The 24295-nt window shown below is 44.1% G+C and overlaps 1 protein-coding gene across 2 annotated transcripts in view; it reads left to right on the top strand.

The window, feature by feature from the left end:
- Window positions 1-23705, top strand: part of RASEF (RAS and EF-hand domain containing) — an 87146-nt gene extending 63441 nt beyond the window's left edge. For both annotated transcript variants that reach the window (XM_087858891.1, XM_087858890.1), the window contains 8 exons: window positions 3615-3849; window positions 4156-4293; window positions 4410-4557; window positions 5786-5867; window positions 7096-7210; window positions 10921-11040; window positions 13625-13701; window positions 20301-23705. In XM_087858891.1, the coding sequence (XP_087715017.1) occupies window positions 3615-3849; window positions 4156-4293; window positions 4410-4557; window positions 5786-5867; window positions 7096-7210; window positions 10921-11040; window positions 13625-13701; window positions 20301-20406 (1021 nt within the window). In that variant the 3' untranslated portion in view covers window positions 20407-23705. The remainder of the gene's footprint in view (window positions 1-3614; window positions 3850-4155; window positions 4294-4409; window positions 4558-5785; window positions 5868-7095; window positions 7211-10920; window positions 11041-13624; window positions 13702-20300) is intronic.
- The last annotated feature ends 590 nt before the right edge of the window (window positions 23706-24295 follow it).

The raw sequence follows: 24295 nt of genomic DNA, 5'->3' as shown, positions 1-24295 counted from the left end.
AAATGCGAATCAAAACTATGATGACATACCACGTCACACCTGTCAGAATGGCTAAAATTAACAACATAGGAAACAACAGATATTGGCAAGGATGTGGAGAAAGGGGAACCCTCTTACACTGTTAGTGGGAATGCAAACTGGTGCAGCCACTGTGGAAAACAGTATGGAGGTTCCTCAAAAGTTAAAAACAGAACTACCCTATGACCCAGCAATTGCACTACTACGTATTTACCCAAAGGATACAAAAATACTGATTCAAAGGGGTACATGCATCCCAATGTTTATAGCAGCATTGTCAATAGCTAAATTATGGAAAGAGCCCAAATGTCCATCGACTGATGAATGGATAAAGAGGTGGGATATATATATATATACAATGGAATATTAGCCATCGAAAAGAAGGAAATCTTGTCATTTGCAATGATGTGGACGGAACTAGAGTGTATTATGCTAAGCAAAATAACTCAGTCAGAGAAAGAGAAATACCATATGATTTCACTCATAAGTGGAATTTAAGAAGCAGAACAGATGAACACAGGGAAAGGAAAACAAAAGAGAGAGGGAAGCAAATCATAAGAGACTCTTATCTCTAGAGAACAAACTAAGGTTTGATGGAGGGAAGCGGGTGGGGTATGGGCTAAGGGGATGATGGATATTAAGGAGAACACTTGTTAGGATGAGCACTGGGTGTTACATGCGAGTCATGAATCACTAAATTCTACTCCTGAAACCAATTTTACCATAATGTTAACTAACTAGAATTTAAATAAAAACTTGAAATCAACAACAACAAAAAAAGAATAATGTACTTAACTATCCTGGTGATAGCAAAATGGTCAGGTCCCCTTTCAGGTAGGTCTATTAGGGCTTATTTGTGATCACTTTTAGGAAAATTCTATCCAAGTATCAGATGTTTTTATTGCTCACTGATTTGTGACATAATAAATGTTGATGGTTTAGGCAGCTCAGTTGTTCTGTTATTGAGAAATAGACGTTACTTTTTAAAAATGTGTGGGTGCTTGTAATTTTTCTGGACTGATATTTAAGATCAATTCTAAGCACAGGGAGGAAAAATACAGAACTGAAAATTACTTCAGAAATGTTACCATGGTTCATTCTGGAAAAGATTACACACCATGAATGAGGCTCATCAGGACTGGATTAAGAACTCCTCAAGAGTAGGTTCTAAGGGACAAAATCATCACACCCCAGTGGCTCAGAGAGACAGGAGTATAGCACTTGGGTGCTCACCACCCTGAATGATAACTCGCGGGCCACCAGGGTCTGGACTGATGTCCTCTTTGGAGGGTCATTAGTTTAATATAAGAAGTTAACATTATTTTCTTTTTGATGCTAACATAAAAGCTTAAAAGCATGTTGTCAATTTAATTTTATTGCTTTTGTGGCCTTCCTAGATTTTAACTTGTGTACTTGTTTTTAGTTTTGTGTTTTTTCTAAGATTCGTAACAAAAATATAGCTTGTTCTATATTTGTACATAATTATGAAAATGTTCTTTGGGGAGGTAAGAATAGTTTACTTTTTAAAAGGATGTATGTATATAAGTTCGAGAAAGTCTGATCTGTACCTATATTTTTAATTTGGAGTCTAGATATTCACGGAAGTGATTTCTCAATTCTGTATTTCACTTCTTCCCTCCTTATCAAAAATCTGAATAAGATTTTTAAAAAGTTCTGACTAATAATGACATGGAGCTGAAGTCGTTTCTACTAATTATAGTGAGAATGGTTTCCTTGGGTTCCTTATAGTGTGGCTGAAATCAGTTTTAGAAGGAGAATTTCATACGTAATGAAACAACAAAAATATATATGTATACACACAAACACAGAGCTAGCTAACTAGTGATATGGTTTGAATACATGCCCCCAGGATAAAGACTTTGTAATTGAGTAACGTATTTAGGGAGAGTTAAGTTCTTACCTTTTTAGTTAATTTTAAGTATTTGCTAATGGCAGTGAAATATTTTTTTGTAGATTTATTTATTTATTTTAGGGAGAGAGAGAGAGAGCGTGTGCGTGTGCACACGCATGAGTGGGAGAGTGGGTGGGGCAGAGGGAGAGGGAGAGAGAGCTTCAAGCCGACTCAGAACTGAGCAAGGAGCCCAAAGCGGGGATCGATCTCTCAACCCTGAGATCATGACCTCAGCCGAAACCAAGAGTCCAGCGCTTAGCCGGCTGCACTACCCAGGTGACCTGACACCAAAATATTTTTGACTTCTCAGATTTATATTGCTTATACTTATTTATATTGAGATCACCCTCTGTTTTCTGAGCATATTCATCTCTTGCTATTTTTTTCTCTGTTGGCCTATATACCCTGGCCATTTCCCCATTCTGATGAGATCGTGTATGCCAGGTGGCCAGGGTAGTGCCCAGTGTGTAGTGGAGACTAAATAAGTTGTGGCTCTTGTTTTTCTTTCTTTCTTTTTCTTTTTCTCCTTCTTCTTCTTCGTGTGTGTGTGTGTGTGTGTGTGTGTGTGAGAGAGAGAGAGAGAGAGAGAGAGAAAACACACATGGTGGGGGGAGGGGCAGAGAGAGAATCTCAAGCAGCCTTCACCCTGAGTGCAGAGCCTGATGTGGGGCTCGGTCTCATGACCCTGAGATCATGATCTGAGCCAAAATCAAGAGTTGGACACTTAACCAACCGAGCCACTGAAGCGCCCTATTATTTCAATATAAACTTAGGTTTTCGTGAAAATCAAATGGAAAAGCAAAAGTAATTAGGGGAATAATACAGTTTCTTTTGATTCTCTTGTTTGATGTTAATTTCTCCCTCACTTATAAGACTTTGCAGAGTTTCACAAATGGAAACATCCATAGAAGTCAGAGGTTCCAGCCTTTACCCAGAGCACCTCCCTGTGAAGCCTTTCCTGTAAGAGTCTTTCTAGACTATGTATCAGCACCTAGTGGCAGAAAACTCTTACCTCGTATTCTGGTACCACACCTTTCTAATTGCCTGTCATTTTTCACCATGTTGATTAGAAACATGACTCCTAGAAAGGTTCATCAGCTGGTCCTTATTTTGTCTTGTGCAACCTGGGAGAATGTATTTTTTGTCTTCATGTGTCAGCTTTCTAGGTATTTGAAGAGGACAACCATTAAGACTTAAGCTGCGTTCATGGAAACTTATGTCTGAGTGTTTTGAGTCTTACGTCGTCATGGTTCCCTTTCCCCTCCAGGTTCTCAGCATCCCTTTTTAAAAGTAGAGCTTTTATCCAGAAGTGCACAAGCTGTTTGGAATGTGGTCTGACCACATTAGAGTAAAAAGGCTCACATCTTCTGCATACATTTTCCTTAACTTGAGATTGCATGCATGCTCTGGATGCTGTGATTCCTTTTGTATCAGGAAATAAAGAAAGCGATTTTAAAAATGGCTTCATTTTTATTAAATGTTAGACTTGAGTGTCTGTATCTTAATTGATTGTTGCATGAACTGAGCTGCTGTTGCTTTGAACATTTTGTTTCCTCAATGCGTGATCATGGACCACATTGTGGTTCTTGGCAAAAGCGAGAGTGTTGGTCTTCTTGATTCTACTGCTGTGTAGGCTTGAGCTGTGTGAACTCTCGGGTAAAGCTCTCTTTTCCTTCGTCACCAGGTCATCCCGCTCCTCCTACGTGGATGAGGACTGTGACTCGTTGGCCCTCTGTGACCCTATGCAGAGGATGAATTATGAGGTGGACAGCCTTCCCGAGAGCTGCTTCGACAGTGGCTTGTCTACCCTGAGAGACTCCAACGAATATGACTCGGAGGTGGAATACAAGCACCAGAGGGGACTTCAGAAGTCACACGGCACGCAGGAGAGCTTTGGGGGTGACGCTTCCGACATAGACGTAAGCCCCAGAAATCACTGTCTCCTGGGCCGTACCTTCGATAGAAATCTGTCACCCTGTTTGACTTGTATCTGTCATGGGAATACGACTTAAAGGCTATAAATATGAAACATAGTCAGTAGAATGTTTTCTTCCTTCACCAAGGTAGGGAGAAATTTTCACAGATTGCCATTTGGGGCCACTTTGTTCCATAACAGCACTGACTGTAGATTCAGCTGCGTATTTTTCTTCTCTTTAATCCATGATGTATATGTGTAATGAGAGACTTTGTTTTTTAATGGCTGACAAAAAAAAAAAACAAACCAGGTTCCTGATATAAGGGATGAAGAGACGTTTGGTGCAGAAGGTGTGGCTGCCATCTTAGACTGGAAACCCCAGGGGTCTGCTAGTGAGGGCAGCACCGTCACTTCTTCAAGAAAGCCCATCTCGGCTCTGTCACCACAGGTAGGTAGTTTCTGAGATATTTTATTCATGAACACTGTGAATTTTCGGTGCCATATAACTTATTAGGAGGAAAACTGGCACGACCTTTGTCACCCACTGTGGCTTTTTCCCCCTAGACAGACATGGCGGATGGCGACCATAAATCTTCCAGCTCACAGAGGGCTTACAAGATTGTGCTCGCTGGGGATGCCGCAGTGGGGAAGTCTAGTTTCCTCATGAGACTCTGCAAGAATGAATTTCGAGGAAATACAAGTGCCACGCTGGGTATGGTTCCTTCTTGAGTTGATAATGGGGAAACGACCTTCTTTTAGCTTGATTGTATTTTCCTTAGAGATTATATACACAGATACAGAGATCTCTCTGTATGCATATATACTACATAGGGGTGTGTGTGTGTGTGTGTGTGTGTGTGTGTATCCTTGTCTATAGAATGGTCTTCTGTTTTGGTGAAGGCCCAACTTTAGGAAAAGAAGACCGACAAAGGACAAAGGTATCCACGTAGCCAGTCAGAGCAACCAGACCAAGTTTAGAGCCAGAGATGACCGATTCATTTATTCAGCAAACATTTCCTGAGTTCTGCTGTGAGCCGGATACTGTTGTAGGTGCTAAGGACGCTCAGTGAGCAGAGTCAGCTAAACCCCAGCCTGCAAGGAAACTTCATCCCAAAGCAGGGCAATGGGTGAAAATAATACGAGATTTGGAGAGAGGTGTAGTTTTACACAGGGTAGCCAGGGAAAGCTTTTCTGATAAAATGTCACTTGATATTGATGAAGTGACATTTTTGATGGCCACTTTGTCATGGTCAAAGTCATAGCCAGGTGTATGATCCCTCCCCCTCCTTTACAACGGAATACATGAGTAAACACTTCTGAGAACAAGAGAAGTGTCCTGATTTCCCAAATTTGCATAATAATCAGTAAAAGGAGTTGAAGGCATGCAAATTATCATTCACCTTTTTCTTTATCTAAAGAGCTTTTATTTTGATGACTAGAAATATTAGAACAGATTGATTACCCTCTTAACAATGGGCGTCTTTGTAAATCTATGGTTCTTCATTATACCCTTCAAGATAACAAAGCTGAAAGTTCACTTTAATTTGATTCAAAAAAGACTGCAGTGTTCTGTTCAGTTGCCAAAGAGCATGGCGTATATACACATCTTGTGTATATCCACACGCCGATACACACACACGTACTCATATTAATGTGCTCACAAGCACACACGTAAACACACAGAGACATAACCAAGTTCATCTAATCACACAGGCAAATAGAACATAGGTTTTCCTTTTGTCCGTAGATTAAATCCATCCCCAAGTCAGCCAGCCTGCAGACGGTGCATCTGCGCGCACCTGTGTGGTCTGACTCGTAATTAGTATTTGAAGGTCACTCTCCTTGAAGGCCACATTCATCCCTCTCTGCCTCCCTGAGCGTAAAAACCAGTGGAATTATTTACATCATGTTCCCCATGTTCTCTTACACTTCCTCTGCAGGGGTCGATTTTCAGATGAAAACTCTCATCGTGGACGGAGAGCGGACAGTGCTGCAGCTCTGGGACACGGCCGGCCAGGAGAGGCAAGTGCTTTCCGCAGCACTGCGGGCTCGGCCCGGCGCGCACAGACAAGCCTCGTAGGACGCTTGGTGGTTTTTAACGCTCGTAATCCTAGAATTACAGTACACTGTGTAATTACATAGTGTATTAGGATTTCAAGAATGCTCGCATGTCCCACATTCTTTCCTTCTTCATTTACCTGTCAGCTGTGTGTGGCTTCCTCTGAGCTGCTGTTCAGCGGGGGGAAGGAGAGTGCCCTTTCTGAACAAGAGAATTGAGGGGAGGCAGCACTCCCGAGTGCAGTGTCAGTGTAAGGAGGTACTTAGCCAGGCTCAACCAAGGATGGGAAAGGGAATCTATCAGCCCCCCTCAGTTCAAGGGCAGAGGCACAAACTAAATAGAAGGCTCGCGTCTGGTGACGTTGCCCTCTCCTGCATTCATTGCTAATGACCGGAAGCATCAAGCATACGTTTTAATCCTGCCTAACTCTTTGGAAATAGCGTCTCTCCAGTTGTTCAACTAGTAAGTATGGGCTGTGACCTGCCTCTGTGCCAGGCACCGTTCAGGCTGCGAAGATTCAACAGGGAACAGACACAAATCCACGAAAGCTGCTCACATGGAGCTCACATTCTCTAGCAGACTGAGAGTGTCAACATTTAAGAAACATTCGTGGGTGACGTGGCCTTTTTTAAGATACTGTAAAATATTGCAGTTGGTTTAGAGTTGGGACATCCGTTGGGGTATGCTCGTCCCCTAGCAAACTGCCCCACACCCAGTATGTATAAAACTTCTGGCATGCTGTTGCACTCCACATTGTCAGGTCCTCTTCCACGCCACCCCCGATGGTGCTCCCTTCCCACCCCCCAAACCATGATTTTCTCTCTCATGCATCTCCTCCCCTGTGTCCCACGTATCGGTTTGGGAGGTTGTTGCCAGGGCTGAAATTTTTAAGAAATTTACACTCTCAACCTTGTCCTGGTCATGCTTTGGGGTTTGTAGACATTCTTGGGATTGTTTGATGGAGAAATTGTTTGGCTCTCGTAGATCACACCCCAAATTATTCTAATTACCTTCCACTGAGTCATTCCAGTCCTGAGATGGCTGTCACAATGCCAGGTTGCCATGAGGTTCTTCTGAATGGGGGCTTTTTTTAGAAGATGAGAAAGAAACCAGCACAACAGAGATGAAGAAGGGGCAGCTCTGACCAGCAGACGGATTAAGCCGTTATTTACATGATTTTCTCTTTGCCAGATTCAGGAGTATCGCCAAGTCTTACTTCAGAAGATCAGATGGTGTTCTGCTGCTGTATGACGTTACGTGCGAGAAAAGCTTTCTCAATGTACGAGAATGGGTGGACATGATTGAGGTAAGGCATCAAACCTGAGAAGCAAAAAAAAAATCACGTGGGAGTCCCAGGCCTTCTTAGAAGACGCGATTGTTCTTCTTTGTTGAAGTACACGCCAAATTGGAGACCGTTGATCCAGGCTGGTCAGAAAGGACTGGCTGCGAGTGGGGAGTGTCTCATGGCACGTGGTAATACTGGTCTCTTCCTCGGTAGCTGGGCACGTTTCCACAGAGCCACGGATGCCACTGAAGGGAGCGTCTGGGAATAAAACTTCCGGTTTTCTTACAGATAAAATCAGAACGCCTTTGGAAGTAAATGCAAATGTGGGCAACCTGAGAAGAAGCAGCTCTTACACCTGGGGTGGTGTGTAGTGTGACTGGGTGTGCACAGGGGCTCCCGTGTGTGCCGCATGTGAGCACGTGCAAGGCCCGGCTCTGTTAGGACCTGTGTCCTCAACCTTATTCTGGCGGTAGTTTGGGTGCCCCTGAAATACCAAGTGGTATTTTAAACATGGTAACATCTGTGCTTTTTTTTTTTCCTTTGGTTAAATGAGATGGTGTCTTTTGTCTGAGGAGCTTTCATATCCTTTGGTTTCATGGTAAATAACTTCTAAAAGTAGGAAATTATTTTGACCACAGTGTGCTGCCAATGGTCATTAATTAACATAAAACTACCGTTCAAGCTGTAGTTCAATATACTGTCTTGGGGGAAAAAAAACTAGTGGCTAATATAATTTTTCAATTAAGTCTATTATCTCTAATTTTTAACAGGCATTAAATAGTGCAGTGTTGGCTAAACAGAGAACTGGTTGCTGTATATCAGGTTAGCTTCTAGATTCTTCCGTTGAACCTATTTCATACCCTGCATGTACCCTCTTCCTGACTAAAGAAGTGATGTAAGGACAAAGAAATGTGCATTTTGTTCTACTGAAATATCATGACCTAAAATTATTATCAGTATGATGGAAGTGTGTTGACGTTTATGTAGCATTTTTATTTCACAAAATGTCCACATGCTGTATTCATCTCTGTAACATCTGAGGAAAGAAGTAAGAAGTGTAACGTTACTCTCACTCTTTGTGAGAAACCGGAGGCAGAGAAAGCATACGCCCCTGGCTTGTGGTTTAGAGGTTAGGGGTTGAACGGGGCCTTGTGTCTCCTGATTGAACCCTGGTTGCTGCTGTGATGAAGCGCCAGAGTGTGCAGCGGGTTGACAAGAGAAGCTCTTGGTGTCCAGAGAGGACATGTAGTGCACAGGGGAGAAGCATCTGCTCCAGGGAACAGACGGACCTCCCTGGGAGAGAGCGATGAGGCCAGAGAACAACATAGTCCCAACAATCTCGTACCCACACATATTTAAGATGCACAACAAAACTTTTTGTTGTTGAAACTCATGGACTTAGTCTGCATTTTAAGTGTTTAGATTTTGCACAAGGTCAGGACGCCCAAAGGCAAGGTCAGCCACAGTGTTGAAATAGCCCTTGGTGACCAGCCACAGCGTGTGTGGGGACCCCGTAATTTGCCGTCATTTGCTAATCACCTACACGTGGTAGGTGCCCTTTTCAGCTCCGTGGATCACCTCTCACAGGGTCTGAAAAGGACGAAAACTGTATTCAAGATGAACCCTTGAATTTGTCATGGGGAAAAAATTGGATACCACTTGGCATTTGACTTTCCCTTTCAGGAAAAAAGGGCATGACGAACCCCTGCCATGGCTCAGCCTTTCTAGTTTGAGGAAATTCTGTGGGGACCGTCTCTGTGGCCACTCTAAATACGGGTGGAAGTGGAGAGTGTGATTGTGGGGGTGGGCCAGAGGCCTGAGGGGTAGTAGAATGTCAGTGGTGATTTAATAATTAATACACTTCGATAAAAACCACTGGGTTACAAAATCGTACAATAAAATCATGGGCAAAATAAAACTGTGGCCATTTACCTACCTGTCGTGAATAATGTATTGGTTGAATACTTGGGTGAACGTTGAACGGAGGACACACTTGAGATGTGAGATCCCTTCCCGACTTTTACGCATCCCGGAGCGTTTTTGGAGTGCCTCCTTGTGCACGGACTGTTCCAGAGTCTGTGGCGTACCCGAAGTAGGGGAGCTCGTACCCGAGGAGGGAAACATAACAAGCAACAAACAAATAAATAAAATAAGTGGAATGAGAAAATGATAAATATTGTGGACACAAAAAGGGGGCAGAGTAAAGGCCCTGATGGTGTGGTCAGGGCAGCCTCCCTGGAAGGTGGTGTTCGAGTCAAGACTTGAAGGGGGTGCCCATATTTACTGGAATAACTTTGGGAAGTTCTTTAGATGCTTGGTTCTTGGGGCTCACTTAAGTGAGTGTTGTTGAGTGGCTTCCAGAGGTTGCCCCCTTGAAACCTGAGTTTGCCAAAGAACACAATTAATTAACACGTCAGTGGACAGGGCGCCTAGTTTTGGGGGAGGGCCCTTCGTTTCCTCCCCGCTGCTGTTCCTACACGCCAGGGGCCTTGGTTGGAGGAGAATGTTCTGAAGAGAAAGGAAATCAAATGTAATGCCATCGTTTTTAAGGCTCATTTCTTTTTTTTTTTTTTTTTCCTTAAGATTTTATTTATTTATTTGACAGAGAGACAGCCAGCGAGAGAGGGAACACAGGCAGGGGGAGTGGGAGAGGAAGAAGCAGGCTCATAGAGGAGGAGCCTGATGCCGGGCTTGACCCCAGAACGCCAGGATCACGCCCTGAGCCGAAGGCAGACACTTAACAACTGTGCCACCGAGGCGCCCCTAAGACTCATTTCTTGATCCCATGGCGGGTGTAGGATCAGACTGAAAACACAGCTGGTAGCTGTAGGTGCTGCAGAAGGTCCCTTCCACGCGCCCCAGTCAGGGCTGCTGCTCTCTCGTCTGGGAACCAGAACCCTGTTTTTCTGCACCAGTCCAGTTATCTTCCTCTGTTCTCTTCAGAGCCTGCTGAGGTGCGCTGTGCCCTTACTAACCCCATCATTTTACCAGCGGGGAAACTGAGGCAGAAATGTGAAGCAAGTCGCCTGATTTCAGGGCCACAGCCAGTGAGCGGCCCGGTGGTGGGAGGGGTGGCCTCTGACCCAGCTCTGCTTCTCACGTTTCACATCCCGCCCCATGCGGACCTGGGACTGCGTTGTGGTTTGCGGAAGCGGATTTGGGAGCATTAGCCATAGAATCGATTCCTTTGAATGGTTGGTAATTGACTCCTCGTAAGAAAAATGTCCACCTTAAGGACCTTCACATTTTGCTTTTGTTGTTAACCGGGTCGCAGTGAGTGTGGAGCTCCCAAGCTCTGTTTTTATCCCGTTACGGCTGAGGGATTTCCTGTGTGTTTTGCCCCTGAGATAATGAAGTTGACTTGTCATCAGCACTCTTGGGAGTGAAAGTCGCAGAAAATTGTGTGGGTGCCCCAGCCAAATATAATTCTGTGCACCTGCCTCCTGAGTTCACAGTGGTTCGTATGGTGGCAGGGCTGACGGGGAGCGCCTGGACCATGGCCCCGGCCCTTGCAAGTTCTGATTTAACCTCTCCGAATTTCAGTGGTCTCACCTGGAGTGGGAAGAAGTTTGGCTCTTTTTAGAGAGATTGTGAGGCTCGAAGATATTACCTGCAGGTCATGTGGCACCCACGGGGATTTGGGGAGTGGGAGCTGCTGTTGGTACTGCTGCTCTTGTCAGAGGATCGTGTTCAGGATTTGATGAGCACACGGTTTTTCTCCCCCCCGGCAGGATGCAACCCAGGAGAGGATTCCTATCATGTTGGTAGGAAACAAGGCTGATCTTCGTGATGCTGCCACAGCAGAGGAACAGAAGTGTGTCCCAGGATACTTGGGAGAGAAACTGGCCATGGTAAGGGCGAAAGTGGGTCTGTTGGGATAGACCTTAGCCGCTCATGAGCTTTGCAGTCAGCGGCCCTTCACTTCTGTCTATATTCGCTGTAAGGGTTTCTTTGGCAAACCTCTACCCTCTTCAATGGGGCTCCTGGCCTTCTTCTCAGGCACAACTCCCAGTGCCCCCCTGCACTTTATTTTTTTATTTTTATAAAATTTATTTATTGGAGAGAGAGAAGGAGCACGAGTGAGCATGAGCTGGGGGAGGGGCAGAGGGAGAGGGAGAAGCAGGCTCCCTGGCTAAGCAGGGAGCTGGATACGGGGCTTGATCCCAGGACCTGAGCAAAGGCAGACACTTAACCGACTAAGCCACCCAGGTGTCCCCCCACCCCTCCACCCCCTCCACACACACTTTAATGAATATAAGTAATTGTACCAAGGATTAAACCTGTCATGGAGGTAAAATGATCACTTGGTCATTTTCTCTCGTTGAAGAATGTTGGCAAAGAGGAGCCAGAATTATCCTGCCTTCCTCCTCACCCTCAGCCAGTTCCTGGACTCCTCTAGTTCTGGAATCCACGTCAAGGCAAAAGAATGGGTGTCTTGTGTAGAAAACTTGGTTTATTTCCAGAGGGTTGTTGTGCCAAAGGGCAGTGTGTTACCTGGGAGGAAGAGAATTTGGAAACTTGGTTTTTTTTCTCTAAGATTTGTGCTTAGTCAAATAGTCTAAAATTATGTTTGGTTATGGGCTTGTATAGAGGATGAAACTCATTTCTATCCAGTTTATTACTGGGGACAGTGTTTATTCTCCCAGTATCACCAGTGTGTGAGAACGCTCCAGGGCCCCTGTAGGACCTTTCCCGATCCAGGCATCAGGGGCACCTGGGGTCGGGTCAGTCCACACCATCGCGGTCCTATCTGAGACCGCTGCCTCTGTCGTCCACGTCGGGGCACAGAGAGACTGCGCTGTGGCACGTGCACATGAACTGTAAAAAGTTTCAGTGTCACTGTTTTAAGTCGGAAAATCTTTCTTATTTAAATTTTAGAATTAGGGACCAAACATGCTAAACATCAAAACTAGGCAGTGAAACACAGAAGAGATTCATTCAACACGTTTAATCATCTGCACTTCTTTGTGTGCTGAGGAGAGAATAGAGCACACAGCAGACAGCCCTTGTCTCCATGTAGTTCATTTCTGGGGGAGATACACATGCAACGTATGTAGTCCGTGTGCCACATTGTCCCACAACCCCCTTACCGCGTAATTCCTGGCCACACGCCAGGTGTATCCCCTTGTCAGGATTTCTGAGTTCCCAAGGTTTGCTCAGTTACGTATCTCGTGACCCCTACCTCCCTGTACCCTCAGAGGCAGCCTCCGTGTCACCCCATAACATCCTAGCCATAGAACTCAGCAGCAGCACTACCCGTTTCCACTAGAAATTCATGCGCATTCATTGTAAGATTTTTATAGATTTTCTGTGGATTCAGGGGCTCATGGGTAAAGGTCCCACTGTGGAGTCTTTCTCCCTTGTTTCACTCTCTCTCTCCATGTTCCAGAGCGGCCATGACATGCTCCCCTTATCCCACACAGGATTGTGTCACCCACACTCAGGCCCACGGCACACGCAATTCTCCTTCCCCAAGGGACATTGTCTCCAGGTGGAGACACACAAAAAGAACTTTATCAGTTACAACTGTGGCAAGTGCAGTGCAGGAAAAACACAGAGGGCTGTGAGGTTTCCTAATAGCAAGACCTACCAGGGACACGTCAGGCTTAGACCACACTGAATCTTAACTTCGGGGGAGGATTACGGAAAAATTCAAAAGGTAGTAGGTAGGAGTCAGCCTGGAGAAGGGAGTTGATGGGGGAGGGGCATAACCCAGGTAATGGGAACAGCAGATGCAAAGATCATGAGGTGGGAGGGAATTTGGAACATTGGAGAAACAAAGGGAAGGTCAGAGTAACCAGAGCATTTTGAGCTAGGGAGGAGGGTGGCAGGTAAAGCTAGGAGGTGGGCCGGGACCACACGGACGCAAGGCCTTGGCCGTGGGGAAGCATTTGAGCATTACTTGAAGAGGAACGGGAAGCACTGAAAGCTTTGAAGCAGGAGAGTGATATGATCAGCGGTCATATACATAACTGCTGGGAGGTAGAATAATAGAGCAGATAGTGTCCATGGGTTTTAGCAACACGGAGGTTGCTGAATCTTGATAGGAAAAGATGATAGTGTGAAGGGATGCGGGTTAGCTGCCGGCCCAAAGGAGACATACTTTTGATGGACATATAATTCATGAGTGGTTACCTTAAGCTATCATTTTTACCTCTCAGATTATCTGATAGAGAACGTTTGTAGCAACCGGTAGGACTGTGGGGAATAAGAACCTTAAAACATGAAATTGTGTATTGTGCTTACTTTTAAGGCAAAATAAAAATCCCCTGACTAGGTGCTGTGTCTGGAAAAATTCAAAGTCACTATATTTTAAAGTATTGAAACTGAATCCAATTTCTTAGCTATTAGCATACTCAACAGGAGAAAATGTTTAATTTTTTGTTGGTTTTTGAAGCTAAAATTCGTTTAATTGTGTGTATTTCTTTTCTACAGACCTATGGGGCATTATTCTGCGAGACCAGTGCCAAAGACGGCTCGAACATAGTGGAAGCTGTTCTCCATCTTGCTCGGTAAAGTGTTGTCTTATATTTGGAAAACTTGAAAGCGGGGTTGAATTTTCGCATGGTTGGTGCATATGTCAAATTTCTGGACTATAACATGAGTTTACATTGGGAAACACTGTCCTGTATTTCAGTAGTGGTTAGAGAAACAATTGAACACGGATTTTATAAAAACCCGTAGTGCTGCTTGTTCACTGTGAACGTTGGCAAAGTACCTTTACCGCCAAACAAAGCAGGTGCTTCTGAGGTGTCGTTGACATTTCTGCAAAATGTCACCACAAAGCTAATAGTTGACTTGTATGAATCATTTCCAGGAACCAGATTTTAAACACAAGAGACTATTATGAAATTAACTGTCTATTATGACATTTTCTGGGGTAAAGGGGAAAAAAAAAAACAACTCAACAAAGCAAATTGTATATCATGCCAGTTGGAAGCACTTTATTAAAATAATTACTCAGGTAATTATTAAGCTCAGGCAGTGGTGTTAATAATAAATAACATTTTGGGATGTAGATTGGAATGAAAATTACATCCTTGAGGAACTTGGATATAAATGTGTTTTTTCATCGTGGGAGTAAATTTGATTTTTAGGAAATCACAACTTTATCTGTTAGATTTATGTCTTCTGCCTAGTTTTCTGCCACAAATGAAAAGATGATTCTTTACTGGCCTGAAGAGATTAAATATCCAAAAGAAAAAAGAAAGGAAAGGAAAAAAAGAAAAAAGAAAAGACAAGAAAAGACAGAAAATTAGCATGAACAAAATCCAGGCCAATGAACTCTAGTTGCTGACAAAGCGAAGCCATAATTTTGAGTGTGTAGTTTTTGTCCTGATCATTTGTGAAATTTTATAAGAATCTTAGCTTTAGGGGCACCTGGGTGGCTCAGTCGTTAAGCGTCTGCCTTTGGCTCAGGGCGTGATCCTTGTGTTCTGGGATCGAGCCCCGCATTAGGCTTCTCTGCTGGGAGCCTGCTTCTTCCTCTCCCACTCCCCCTGCTTGTGTTCCCTCTCTCGCTGGCTGTCTCTCTCTCTGTCAAATAAATAAATAAAATCTTTAAAAAAAAAAAAAAAGAATCTTAGCTTTTGTTGGCCTCTTCTGCTCATATACACTGACAAGTAAAATACATTGCAGTGTTTTCAATGCAGCTTTTCTCTCGATGACTTGGTGTTGATAGTGCTTACTAGCTTCTTAGACTGGGGCTTGGGCGAGCTCCTTGCCCTCACTTGAAAAATCAGGAAATGGGCCCCAGGACTTTAAATGGCCTGCTTGGCATTAGTCTGTGGCAGGGCTTAGCAGATGCCTTGGGGTTGAACTCAGAGTCTTTGAATATTATCTCCTTTGGTATCAGTCAGAGAGAGACCACCTGCCCCCATCACACTGGAAATCATTTTCGTGCGAAGCATACAGTGCCAACTTTGAGTGTGACCTAGAACAGGTAGAAGAAAGGTAGACATTTAAGCATGTACAGATTCAAGGGAATGACATGGTTTTCTGCCCGTGATTAATAGGAGAATCATGGGCTCGTATCACATTCGTCAAACAAGAGCCCAAGCAAAACCTTCATAAGCTGGGTGAAATTGATTCCATGCACCTGTGGGTATGAAGGGGCTGCCGGCCATTTTGGCCAAGGAAGGCTCATTCAGCAGAGGTTGGGGAGGCGGGATTCGGTGAAATTCACTGAGGGTAGAATCACTGCTGAATCGGTAGGTGTTTCTGCTTTCTCAGGTGTTGGTACTGGTGTTTCGCTGAATGTACCTGGGGATTCCTGGATGGAGGTGATGTGCTTGCTGGGCTAGATGGGTGTGGGGAGGGCTTGCCTGTCTTTAAAGCATCACTGGGCCCGAGGCTGAACCCGAGTGGTGGGGGGGGGGGGGGAAGGATGGCATCCTAGCTTTGGCAGTGGGGTGCGGGCTTGCTACTCCAGCCCAGCAGAAAATGCTGCATGCCAGGCCCCCTGTGAGGCTGTTGGCCTCCTGCCCCGCTTCATGGAGGTCTGTGATGTCAGGAGGTTCAAAGTGCAATCTTAAATCTCCCCTCAAACAGCTGTGGAGTCGGATGAGTCCCTGCCTCCCTCCTACCTCTAATCTGTAAAATGAGGGAGGGAGCTAGAGAACGCGACCCCCAAGGTCCTCTCTAGTTCTGCCAGTCTGTGGTTCTACATAGAACCGCCGGTACTCCACGGAATACCAGTCGCCGTTTAATGCTGAATTGTCTTACGGGGTCATATTAAAGTCCGATGACTCCAAATCAGCACGGTCACACCCAGAGTGCCGAATTGATTCTCTTTATTGTATCATAAAGGTGGGAGAGGCTGTGAGTCGCCTGTGCCTTTCTCCCCACCTGCTCCTGCCGGGCGCCCTGTTTTCAGTGCAGCTCCCACACAGCCTTGTGCTTCTTGACTCACCACACCTGCATGGAGAGGCCTTTTGACCACGAGGCCACCCCTTGGGACTCACTCATCAAGGAGTTATTTTATCGTTGTTATTGCATTATGGCCTGGTGTGAGGTCTCTGGTTTTGTTACATTAGTGATGTGTTAAATATGAAAATTATAAATGAAGCGAATATTTAAAGACTTTAATTTGCTTTATATCCTGCCTTCAGATTTGCTTGTTAAAGTGCCTAAGTCTTACATGGAAATGGTAGAGTTGCCACAGGTGAAATTATCATTTTTAAAAGTTTTACATCCTGGGGCACCTGGGTGGCTCAGTCAGTTAAGTGTCTGCCTTTGGCTCAGGTCATGATCCCAGGTTCTGGGATCGAGCCCCATGTCGGGCTCCCTGCTTCTCCCTCTCCCCTCTCTCCACTGCTCATGCTCTCTCTCTCTCTCTCTCCCTCTCTCTCTCGCTGTCTCTCTCTCTTTCAAATAAATAAATCGTTAAAAAAAAGTTTTACATCCTTTAGAAAGTTACGTATAATGTAAAACATGTTACGTTCTCGATTAGGTCTCGTAAGACAATTCCCATCACGGCCCATTTTCACACTGTGTCATGTCATAAAACATAAACTGGACGAGTTTATGGATTTGCACTGTCTGAAACAGAATTCTGTTTTGAAGGGAGGCCGTGAATGTTTGTTTAACACCCTTAACTACGAGTACTGCTTTTTCTGGAAACCTCTCAATCCCAAGAAGAGTATCTCCTAGAAATGCAATTTCCCCGTAGTGCTGACAGGACATTTATCACAATCATTGTCCATTGGCAAGTGAATTTGCCATCACCAGAACCACAAGCTTTACACATTTTGCACTAGGTTCAAATTCCAGTGGTCTGAGATCAATGGTCTGAGATTTGAAAAACAAAACAAAACAAAAAAAGCTCAGGCTGATGTATCCGTTCAGCCCAGGAGCTGTTGGGAGTAAATCTGCCCGTGAGACAGAGTCAACTAACATGCAGCTGTCAAGCATCTGGTAGTTTGGGGGATAGTCTAGTCTTCCCAGCCTTAAACCAGTGGTAGGTATTTGAATATCTGTCTGATTTCTTTGACATGGGACATGCCTGCACTTACGGTGGATTAAAGAAACTGAAGGCCAGATGAACAACGTGGGTACATATTTTTCCTCCTTAATATTTGCTTTCAGGTTCAATAAAATGCCTACATTATTGGGAGCACTCGGCCCGTGGAGACCCCATACATGGTTCAGTAGTGATATCGAGGAAATAAATACTTGCAGGCCATGTAATTTAATGAGAGGGGAAAAAAGAGAAACCACTCTACCAGCCAGCCAGATGATTGTAGCTGATAGAGGCCATTGGACCGCCTGAAAGGGAGAGATGTGAGTTGTCCTGTGAAGGTGCTATGATTATTATACCCATTGTACAGATAAGAAAGTGGAGGAGTAGAAAGCTTAATCAACCTGCTCAAGTGGCAAACATTGGGATTTGTCGCTACCACTCTGAGGTATCGGCTTGCCACTTCAGTGTTGGCAATCTCTGGATCACATTCCACGTTCTCTTCTTCTTCACTCTCTCTCTGCCTGATGCCTTCTATCCCAAGGGTTTCTAGAACTGTCTAGCTGCTGACTTCTCCAATTTCTGTATTTTTAACCTCCACCCCTTTTAAAAATTCCATAACCACATCCCTGTCCATCAACAAGAGGAAATTCCAGAGGTGTGATTGTATCCAACATGTCCAAACCCTCACAGCCTGGTCTCACCTACCTTTCCAGATGTTGCATCTCTTATCTTGCTTCCCAAAAGAGATGATCCTTAGGCACAGCAAACTTTATTTCTCGTTGTGGCCAAGCTCTTTTATGTCTCCTTGCCTTTATGCATGCTGTTCCTTGCTCCTGGAATCTCCTTTCCTCATTAAGTGAAGGTCAGTCCCTGTTCTTTCAAGAGGCTGCAGTGTCAGAGTGTCCATGAAGCTCCAGCCCCACAACGCCGTCCTTCCCTGCAGACCAGCACGACTGGTGTACCCTTTGTACTCCTGCGTCCCACCGTGCGTGTGTGTTAGCAGCTCTCTCGGGACCTTGTAAGGATTTGTTTAGCTTCTGTCTCTCCCTCAGCGGTCACTAATAGAGGGTCCCAGAGTTTGGCATCAATTGGGCATTTGTTGAACAACCCAATGTCTGAGATGATGCAGATGGAAGTTGTATTAGTTTTCGGTTGTTGCTGTAACAAATTCCCACAAACGTAGTCACGTAAGCAATGTGCTTGGGTCATGCTCCAGGTCTGGAGGTCAGGAGTCCGAAATGAGTCTTCCGGGGTATTCTAGGTTGGATCATGTAACTTCCTTCTTTTCCTGAGTCTTTGTTTCCTCATCTGTGATGTGAGGACAGTAATGCTCACCTGTCACCTGTCAGTGTTGTGTGTGTATTTATGTTGGGTGATTGTTTATGTGCATTAAATAAGAAAAACGTGAAAACAGATAGTGTAGCATTTATTAGCTGGCCTTCAGCAAGAATTACTTTCTCCCTCTTTTTTTTCTTCTGCTGAGATGTCTTCTTCCCAACACACAGTATAGTGGTTTTTCAGAAGTTAGCACATATCAGCACCGCCTGGAGTCGTGCTGACCAGTCTGGTAGCCTTGAGCCACCTAAAGTGTGGGGAACCCAAACTGAGATGTGCCGTAGGTACTGAGTACGTACTAGCTTTTGAAGACAGTATAAAAATTGTAAAATACTTCATTATTATTTTTATTGATAACATGCTAAAATGATAATATATTTGCTACACTGAGTTAAAATATATTAATAAAATTAAATTTACCTCTTTCTTTTTACATTTTTTAACGTGGCTACAAAAAAATTTAAGATGTCATGTGGATTACATTATATTTCGATTCAACAACATTGCTGTACTAGGAATATGCTAGTTCTTAGTAGTTTCAGTTATCTGCTGCTCTGTAATAAACCAAAACATGGCTGCCTAAAACAGCTACCACTTTTTGATTTCTTGAAATTACGAGAATTGGCTGGATCTCAGCTGGAAGGTCCCTCGACTGTTCTTGCTTGGGCTGTCTCGCGCATTCGCAGTCAGATGGCCGCGGGGCTATGGCTCAGGCTGGGTGTCTGCCACCAGGGTCCTTCTGGCTGCTCATCGCAGGGCCGCTCTGCTGGCCCTCTCCACTGAGGAGCTCTGGCAGCCGAGGGCGGCCTCTTTAACACCTGGCTTGGAGTCCCAGCCCACCATTTCCTCTGCATTCTGCTGATCTAAGCGGTCACAGAGCCAGTACTGTGGAGGGAGAGCCCATGGTGGGAGCTCCTCAGTCTTGACAGGGCGCCCTGGGCACTGATGGAGAAGGGGGAATTGTTTGGGGGCCTCTTGGGGATGAGCTGTCACAGTCAAGATTGCCATTAGGGGTCTTGTCTAAGGTGGGACTTCAGGGTCTGCATCTTCACAGGCATCCCCGGAATACACTTGGAAGGATACTAACCCTAGGAGGTTTTCACAGGATCTTAGCAATCTTCTGTCATTGTAGCCTCTAGCTGTTAATTCTAAAAGCAAGTTAAGAAGAGGCAAAAGGAAGATTTTTTTTTTCTGGATTTTAACCATTCATCATTATCTCCATGATCATGTATAATTTAAGAGTGGTTTTAAAGTCATCGTTGCTTTTGTTAAGGTCAGCAAGCACTAGTCAGGAACGGAAGGAAGCCAGGTCCAGAGTGCTGAGGAGTGAGCTGTGCGTGTGGCAGACTGTAAAGCATGTGAAACCACAGGAGAGAGCAAGTGTAGGTTGTGTGTGTGCGTGCGTGTGTGTGCACCTGTGCACGTGTGTCTCTCGTGTGCCTGCCTTGCACATGCATGAGCGCGGCCTGGTGCTCAGAGAGCAGGCGTGGTGCCAGGCCTGGCTCTGCGGCTTCTCCAGCCATATAACCGAAGGGAAATTTGTTAACCTTTTTTTTTTTTTTTGCCTTTGCTTCCTCCCATATAAAACAGGGCCCAACAAATTCACATGGCCCTTGTGAGGACTAAGACAGTCAATACCTATAAAACATTCAGAACAGAGTCTGAGTGGCAAACAGCATGCGCTCAGCAGCGTTGTTTTGTTTCTGCAGAACCATCTGTTGTTTAGTTTTATACCTCAATAATGCATTCTCTCTCTCTTTGTCTCTCTCGGTCTCTGTCTCTCTCTCCCTCCCTCCCCTCCTCCCCCTCCCCCAGGGAAGTGAAAAAAAGAACGGATGAAGATGACAGCAAATCCATTACCAATCTGACGGGGACCAGTTCCAAAAAGTCAACCCAGATGAAGAACTGTTGCAGTAGTTAACTCCCAGACACCCTTGGCCTGTCGGGTCTTCAGTCCCAGAGTACTGAGTGCCTGTGACTTGTTTGCTCCTCACAGAGGGAGGCATCCTCCAGACGCGGCCGGGTGGAAGGTTACAGTGTGGGAATCCTTCCGGAGCCCTGGCTCTTTGCTATGTTTCAGTCAATGATTGGGGCCCCCTGGTTAAAGGTACTTGTCTTGTCCTTGCAGACTCTCAAAAGATAACGTGTAAAAAAATGGTCAATCACATGCTCAGATCAACGCTGTAGAAGGAACTCCCTGACAGAGTCACATAGTAGCCGACTTTGTAGATAACCTAGAACAACATTTTTTTTTTCAGATCTTTGATACTAGAATACTAGTAAAAGGGGATTATCATCCTAGCTTTGCTGTTAACTAGCCTGTGGCCTCAGACCTGTCAGCAGCCCAGGTTGGATCTGTTTCCTCATCTGCAAAACGAGCAGCTTGGCCTTGCAGGCCTCAGCCTTTCGGATTCTGTGCACTGTAAGGAGTGGAAGCCCACAGTTAATAAGGACTCTGGTTAGTCGTACTTTTTTAAATATTGGGGTATTGATTTTTCTCATTTCTGAAATAACAGCGTTTAATTGAGAAAACATGGTGATGTCGTAGGCTCCAGTGGAGACAGAAAAATCTATTTTTTTATGTACAAAGGAAAAAACATTTTTGTGACAAAAAGTTAGAAGAAAAAAAAACCCAAGGTACTGACATCTCAACAAAGTCCATGGTTTAAATTCCATGTTAAAAATTCTAATGAAAACGTAGGAGGCCACATACTAGTAAAAGTACAGTGCCCAGGAAAGTTGTCACTCTTAAAAATATATACTAGCAAGTCATGGCCATGGGCTGGGGAAAGGCAGGAGCTGGAGTGACTGCTAATAGGGATGTGGTTTCTTTGGGGGATGAGAATGTTCTGGAATTATACTGTGCATAGCTTAGTAAATATATGAAATAACACTGAATTTTTAAAAGGTGAAGTTTATGGTATGTGAATTATATCTCATTTAAAAAAAAAAACACTAGTACTTTAACATTTTGTCCAATGAGAACATGCATGCTTGTTTCAGACCTTCCCATCATTTACAAGCATAACCTCCAATACGGTGCAAATCCCTGAACTCCATAGTTGCCAGCATTCACTTCCTGAAATGAACAGTGAAAGAAATGTTATGTATAGTTTGGGAAGCTCATCTCTTCACAAGAGGTGTTGTCCTTAGGATGGGGAGTCAGAGTCCTTTGTTTAATGCGACTAGTGACTCCTCACCACCAGCGTGGTGGGTTTTGCTCTCCTTCTAGAACCTGCAGTGCCTCCCAGATTTCCCCACTGAAATGTCTCTAACAGCTGAAGGAGTCAACACTTGACCCTAGAGAAGCCTGGTTTTTGGTTTTTGGCTTTGGGTTCTTTTTTTTTTTTTTTTAAGATTTTATTTATTTATTCGACAGAGATAGAGACAGTGAGAGAGGGAACACAAGCAGGGGGAGTGGGAGAGGAAGAAGCAGGCTCATAACAGAAGAGCCTGATGTGGGCTCAATCCCATCACGCTGGGATCACGCCCTGAGCCGAAGGCAGACGCTTAACCACTGTGCCACCCAGGCGCCCCTTGGCTTTTGGTTCTGAGTGGCCTTGAACCAATTAAATTATCCCCAGCCATTAGTTTGAACTTACCTTGGTTCATATAGGTCCAAGTTCCAAGTCCTCTGCTGAAAAAACCTTAAATAGTAACTTATTCATTGTATTATATAAGCTAATATTCCTTTTTGTTGAATTAGAACAATTCCATGGAGCAGTTTTTCTCCTGCTTATGATTTTTATGATCAAAACTTTCATTCCCTAGCTTTTTTTTTTTTTGTTTTTACATGAAAACTGACCAGATATGTTACACACTGAAATTATCAAGAGCTTATAAAGCATGCCTTCTCTATTGACATCTAGTTTTTTTTACTGGAAAGTTTAATCTATCCCTGGCAACTCTACCATACATTTCTGTTTAATGGCTTTGGTCACAGAAAAGAAATTTACATTTTTGACCGGAAAAAGCACCTCGCTGGTGGAGTGTTGTCAAACTAAACAAGGGGGTAGGGGGTAGTTATTTCTGTGCCATCGTGAGATGCACATTTGGCCACTGCTGGCTGCCTCTGTGGCATCTTTGGAAACAACGTTAGAAAGGATTATGTTGACATAATGGGACACTTGTTCAGGTGTTTGGTGCCGTTGCACGAAACTGTGTTAGTATAGGTGTTACTGTGTTCCCTTTATTTATTTTCCCCCAAAGTGTCTCTCTGTATTTGTCTGACAGTTTGTACATAGAGCATATCTTTGATCCAGAAGCATCACCGTGGCTTTTGCCTCTGGCTTGTATGGCTAGTACACCCAAGTTGATTTGGAGATTGCATAGGTGCCTTGGGTAGACAAAGCAATCATCTTTATTTGAACCTGGATAAATAGTTTGTCAACGAAATCCAAATCAGAGACTTAGAGCTCTGGTGAGCAATCTTCTTTGAAGAAAAGCTACTTAAAAGCTCTTTCAGCTGCATTGGTGGGAAATCATTATCATCAACATTTCATTTCAGGGAAGGTATTCTCAAAGTGTATTTTTTATAAAAAAAAAAAATTAATGTTTTTAACCTAGACTTAGTGTGACACATTCACATAGTCCTGTGCAACTAACTCATCTTGACTCAATTTTTCCTTTGAGGGCTTTTAAAGTCACAATTACACAGTCCTCCTTTTTCTTTTTTTATGTATCCTGACACATTGGATGATATTTTAATTTCATCATGGAAAAGAATGTTGGATAAGGAGACATTTTTCACTGTTAACTTTTAGCCTCATGCATTTTCATAATTTATTTTTTCCACTTGCTGCTTTATATGACATATGTGACATTTGATTATTTAATACCAAATGTGATTTGCATAAACCCAAGTCACACAACCCTCTTGCTGAAGATAAAATTGAGGTTAAAAGATAAAGATTTATTTTCATATTTGTACAGTGATAGGCTTCAGAGTGAAGGCTTTTGTGGGCTTTTATTGTATATGTGTGTAAGAAATTTCATATGTATATATTAAGTAGGCCTATGAGTATTGAATAATTGTTTCATGATTTTGATTTATATGGTTTACATTTTCATAGTATCAGCCATATTTCGTTTATACTGTTTATTTCTCTTCAAACCATTAATAATTATACCATAAAGTGTAATTTTTATAGCAATGCAAATGTCTGAGGAACTACAAATATTTTCTGCATTGTAAATTCAATAAAGCACGCTTGCTTTGGCCTTTGGGGTGTTTCCTTCAGCTTTCCTGCAGCATCCCTGAAGTAACTTTAATTCTAGGATGTGCCTGCATGAAACCTTGCCTCTGGAACTTGTCTTTTCCGGCCTGTGCAGCTGGCTGGAGAAAAGAATGAACGCATGGCGTGCGGTGCTGCGGCACAGCCATGTCCTCTTGGCCAGCGGGGCATCGGGTCGACCGGCTTGGGGTGGGACAGCCAGAAACAGTGAGGCTTTTGTAGAAAAATTTCAGGACGTGTCCTGGCCATCCTCATGACCTCAGGGGTTAGTCCTTTTCTCTGACACCCATTCCGCTCCTTCCAACCCTCACACTGCCTAGCCAGCTCCTGCTTATCCTTCTGTTTTAGCTGCAAATCACTTCCTCCAGGAAGTGCACTCTGAGCACCAGGCTGTGCTCACGCATGCACAAGGTAGGCACATATGAGACACATGTGCACAGGTGCACACACATGTGCATGCACACACACACACAACCTACTACTGTTTTAAAAAAAGATGTTTTGAATCACCATTGATTGCATTGGTTTTGTTCAGGACTCTAGGAACTGCCATCAATGAGTAGCAGGACTCAAATT

The sequence above is a fragment of the Ursus americanus genome, chromosome 34 (genome assembly GCF_024610735.1).
Source record: "Ursus americanus isolate L20-20 chromosome 34, mUrsAme1.1.p, whole genome shotgun sequence".
Taxonomy (NCBI): Eukaryota; Metazoa; Chordata; class Mammalia; order Carnivora; family Ursidae; genus Ursus; species Ursus americanus.
This window is presented reverse-complemented; position numbering and strand designations above follow the sequence as displayed.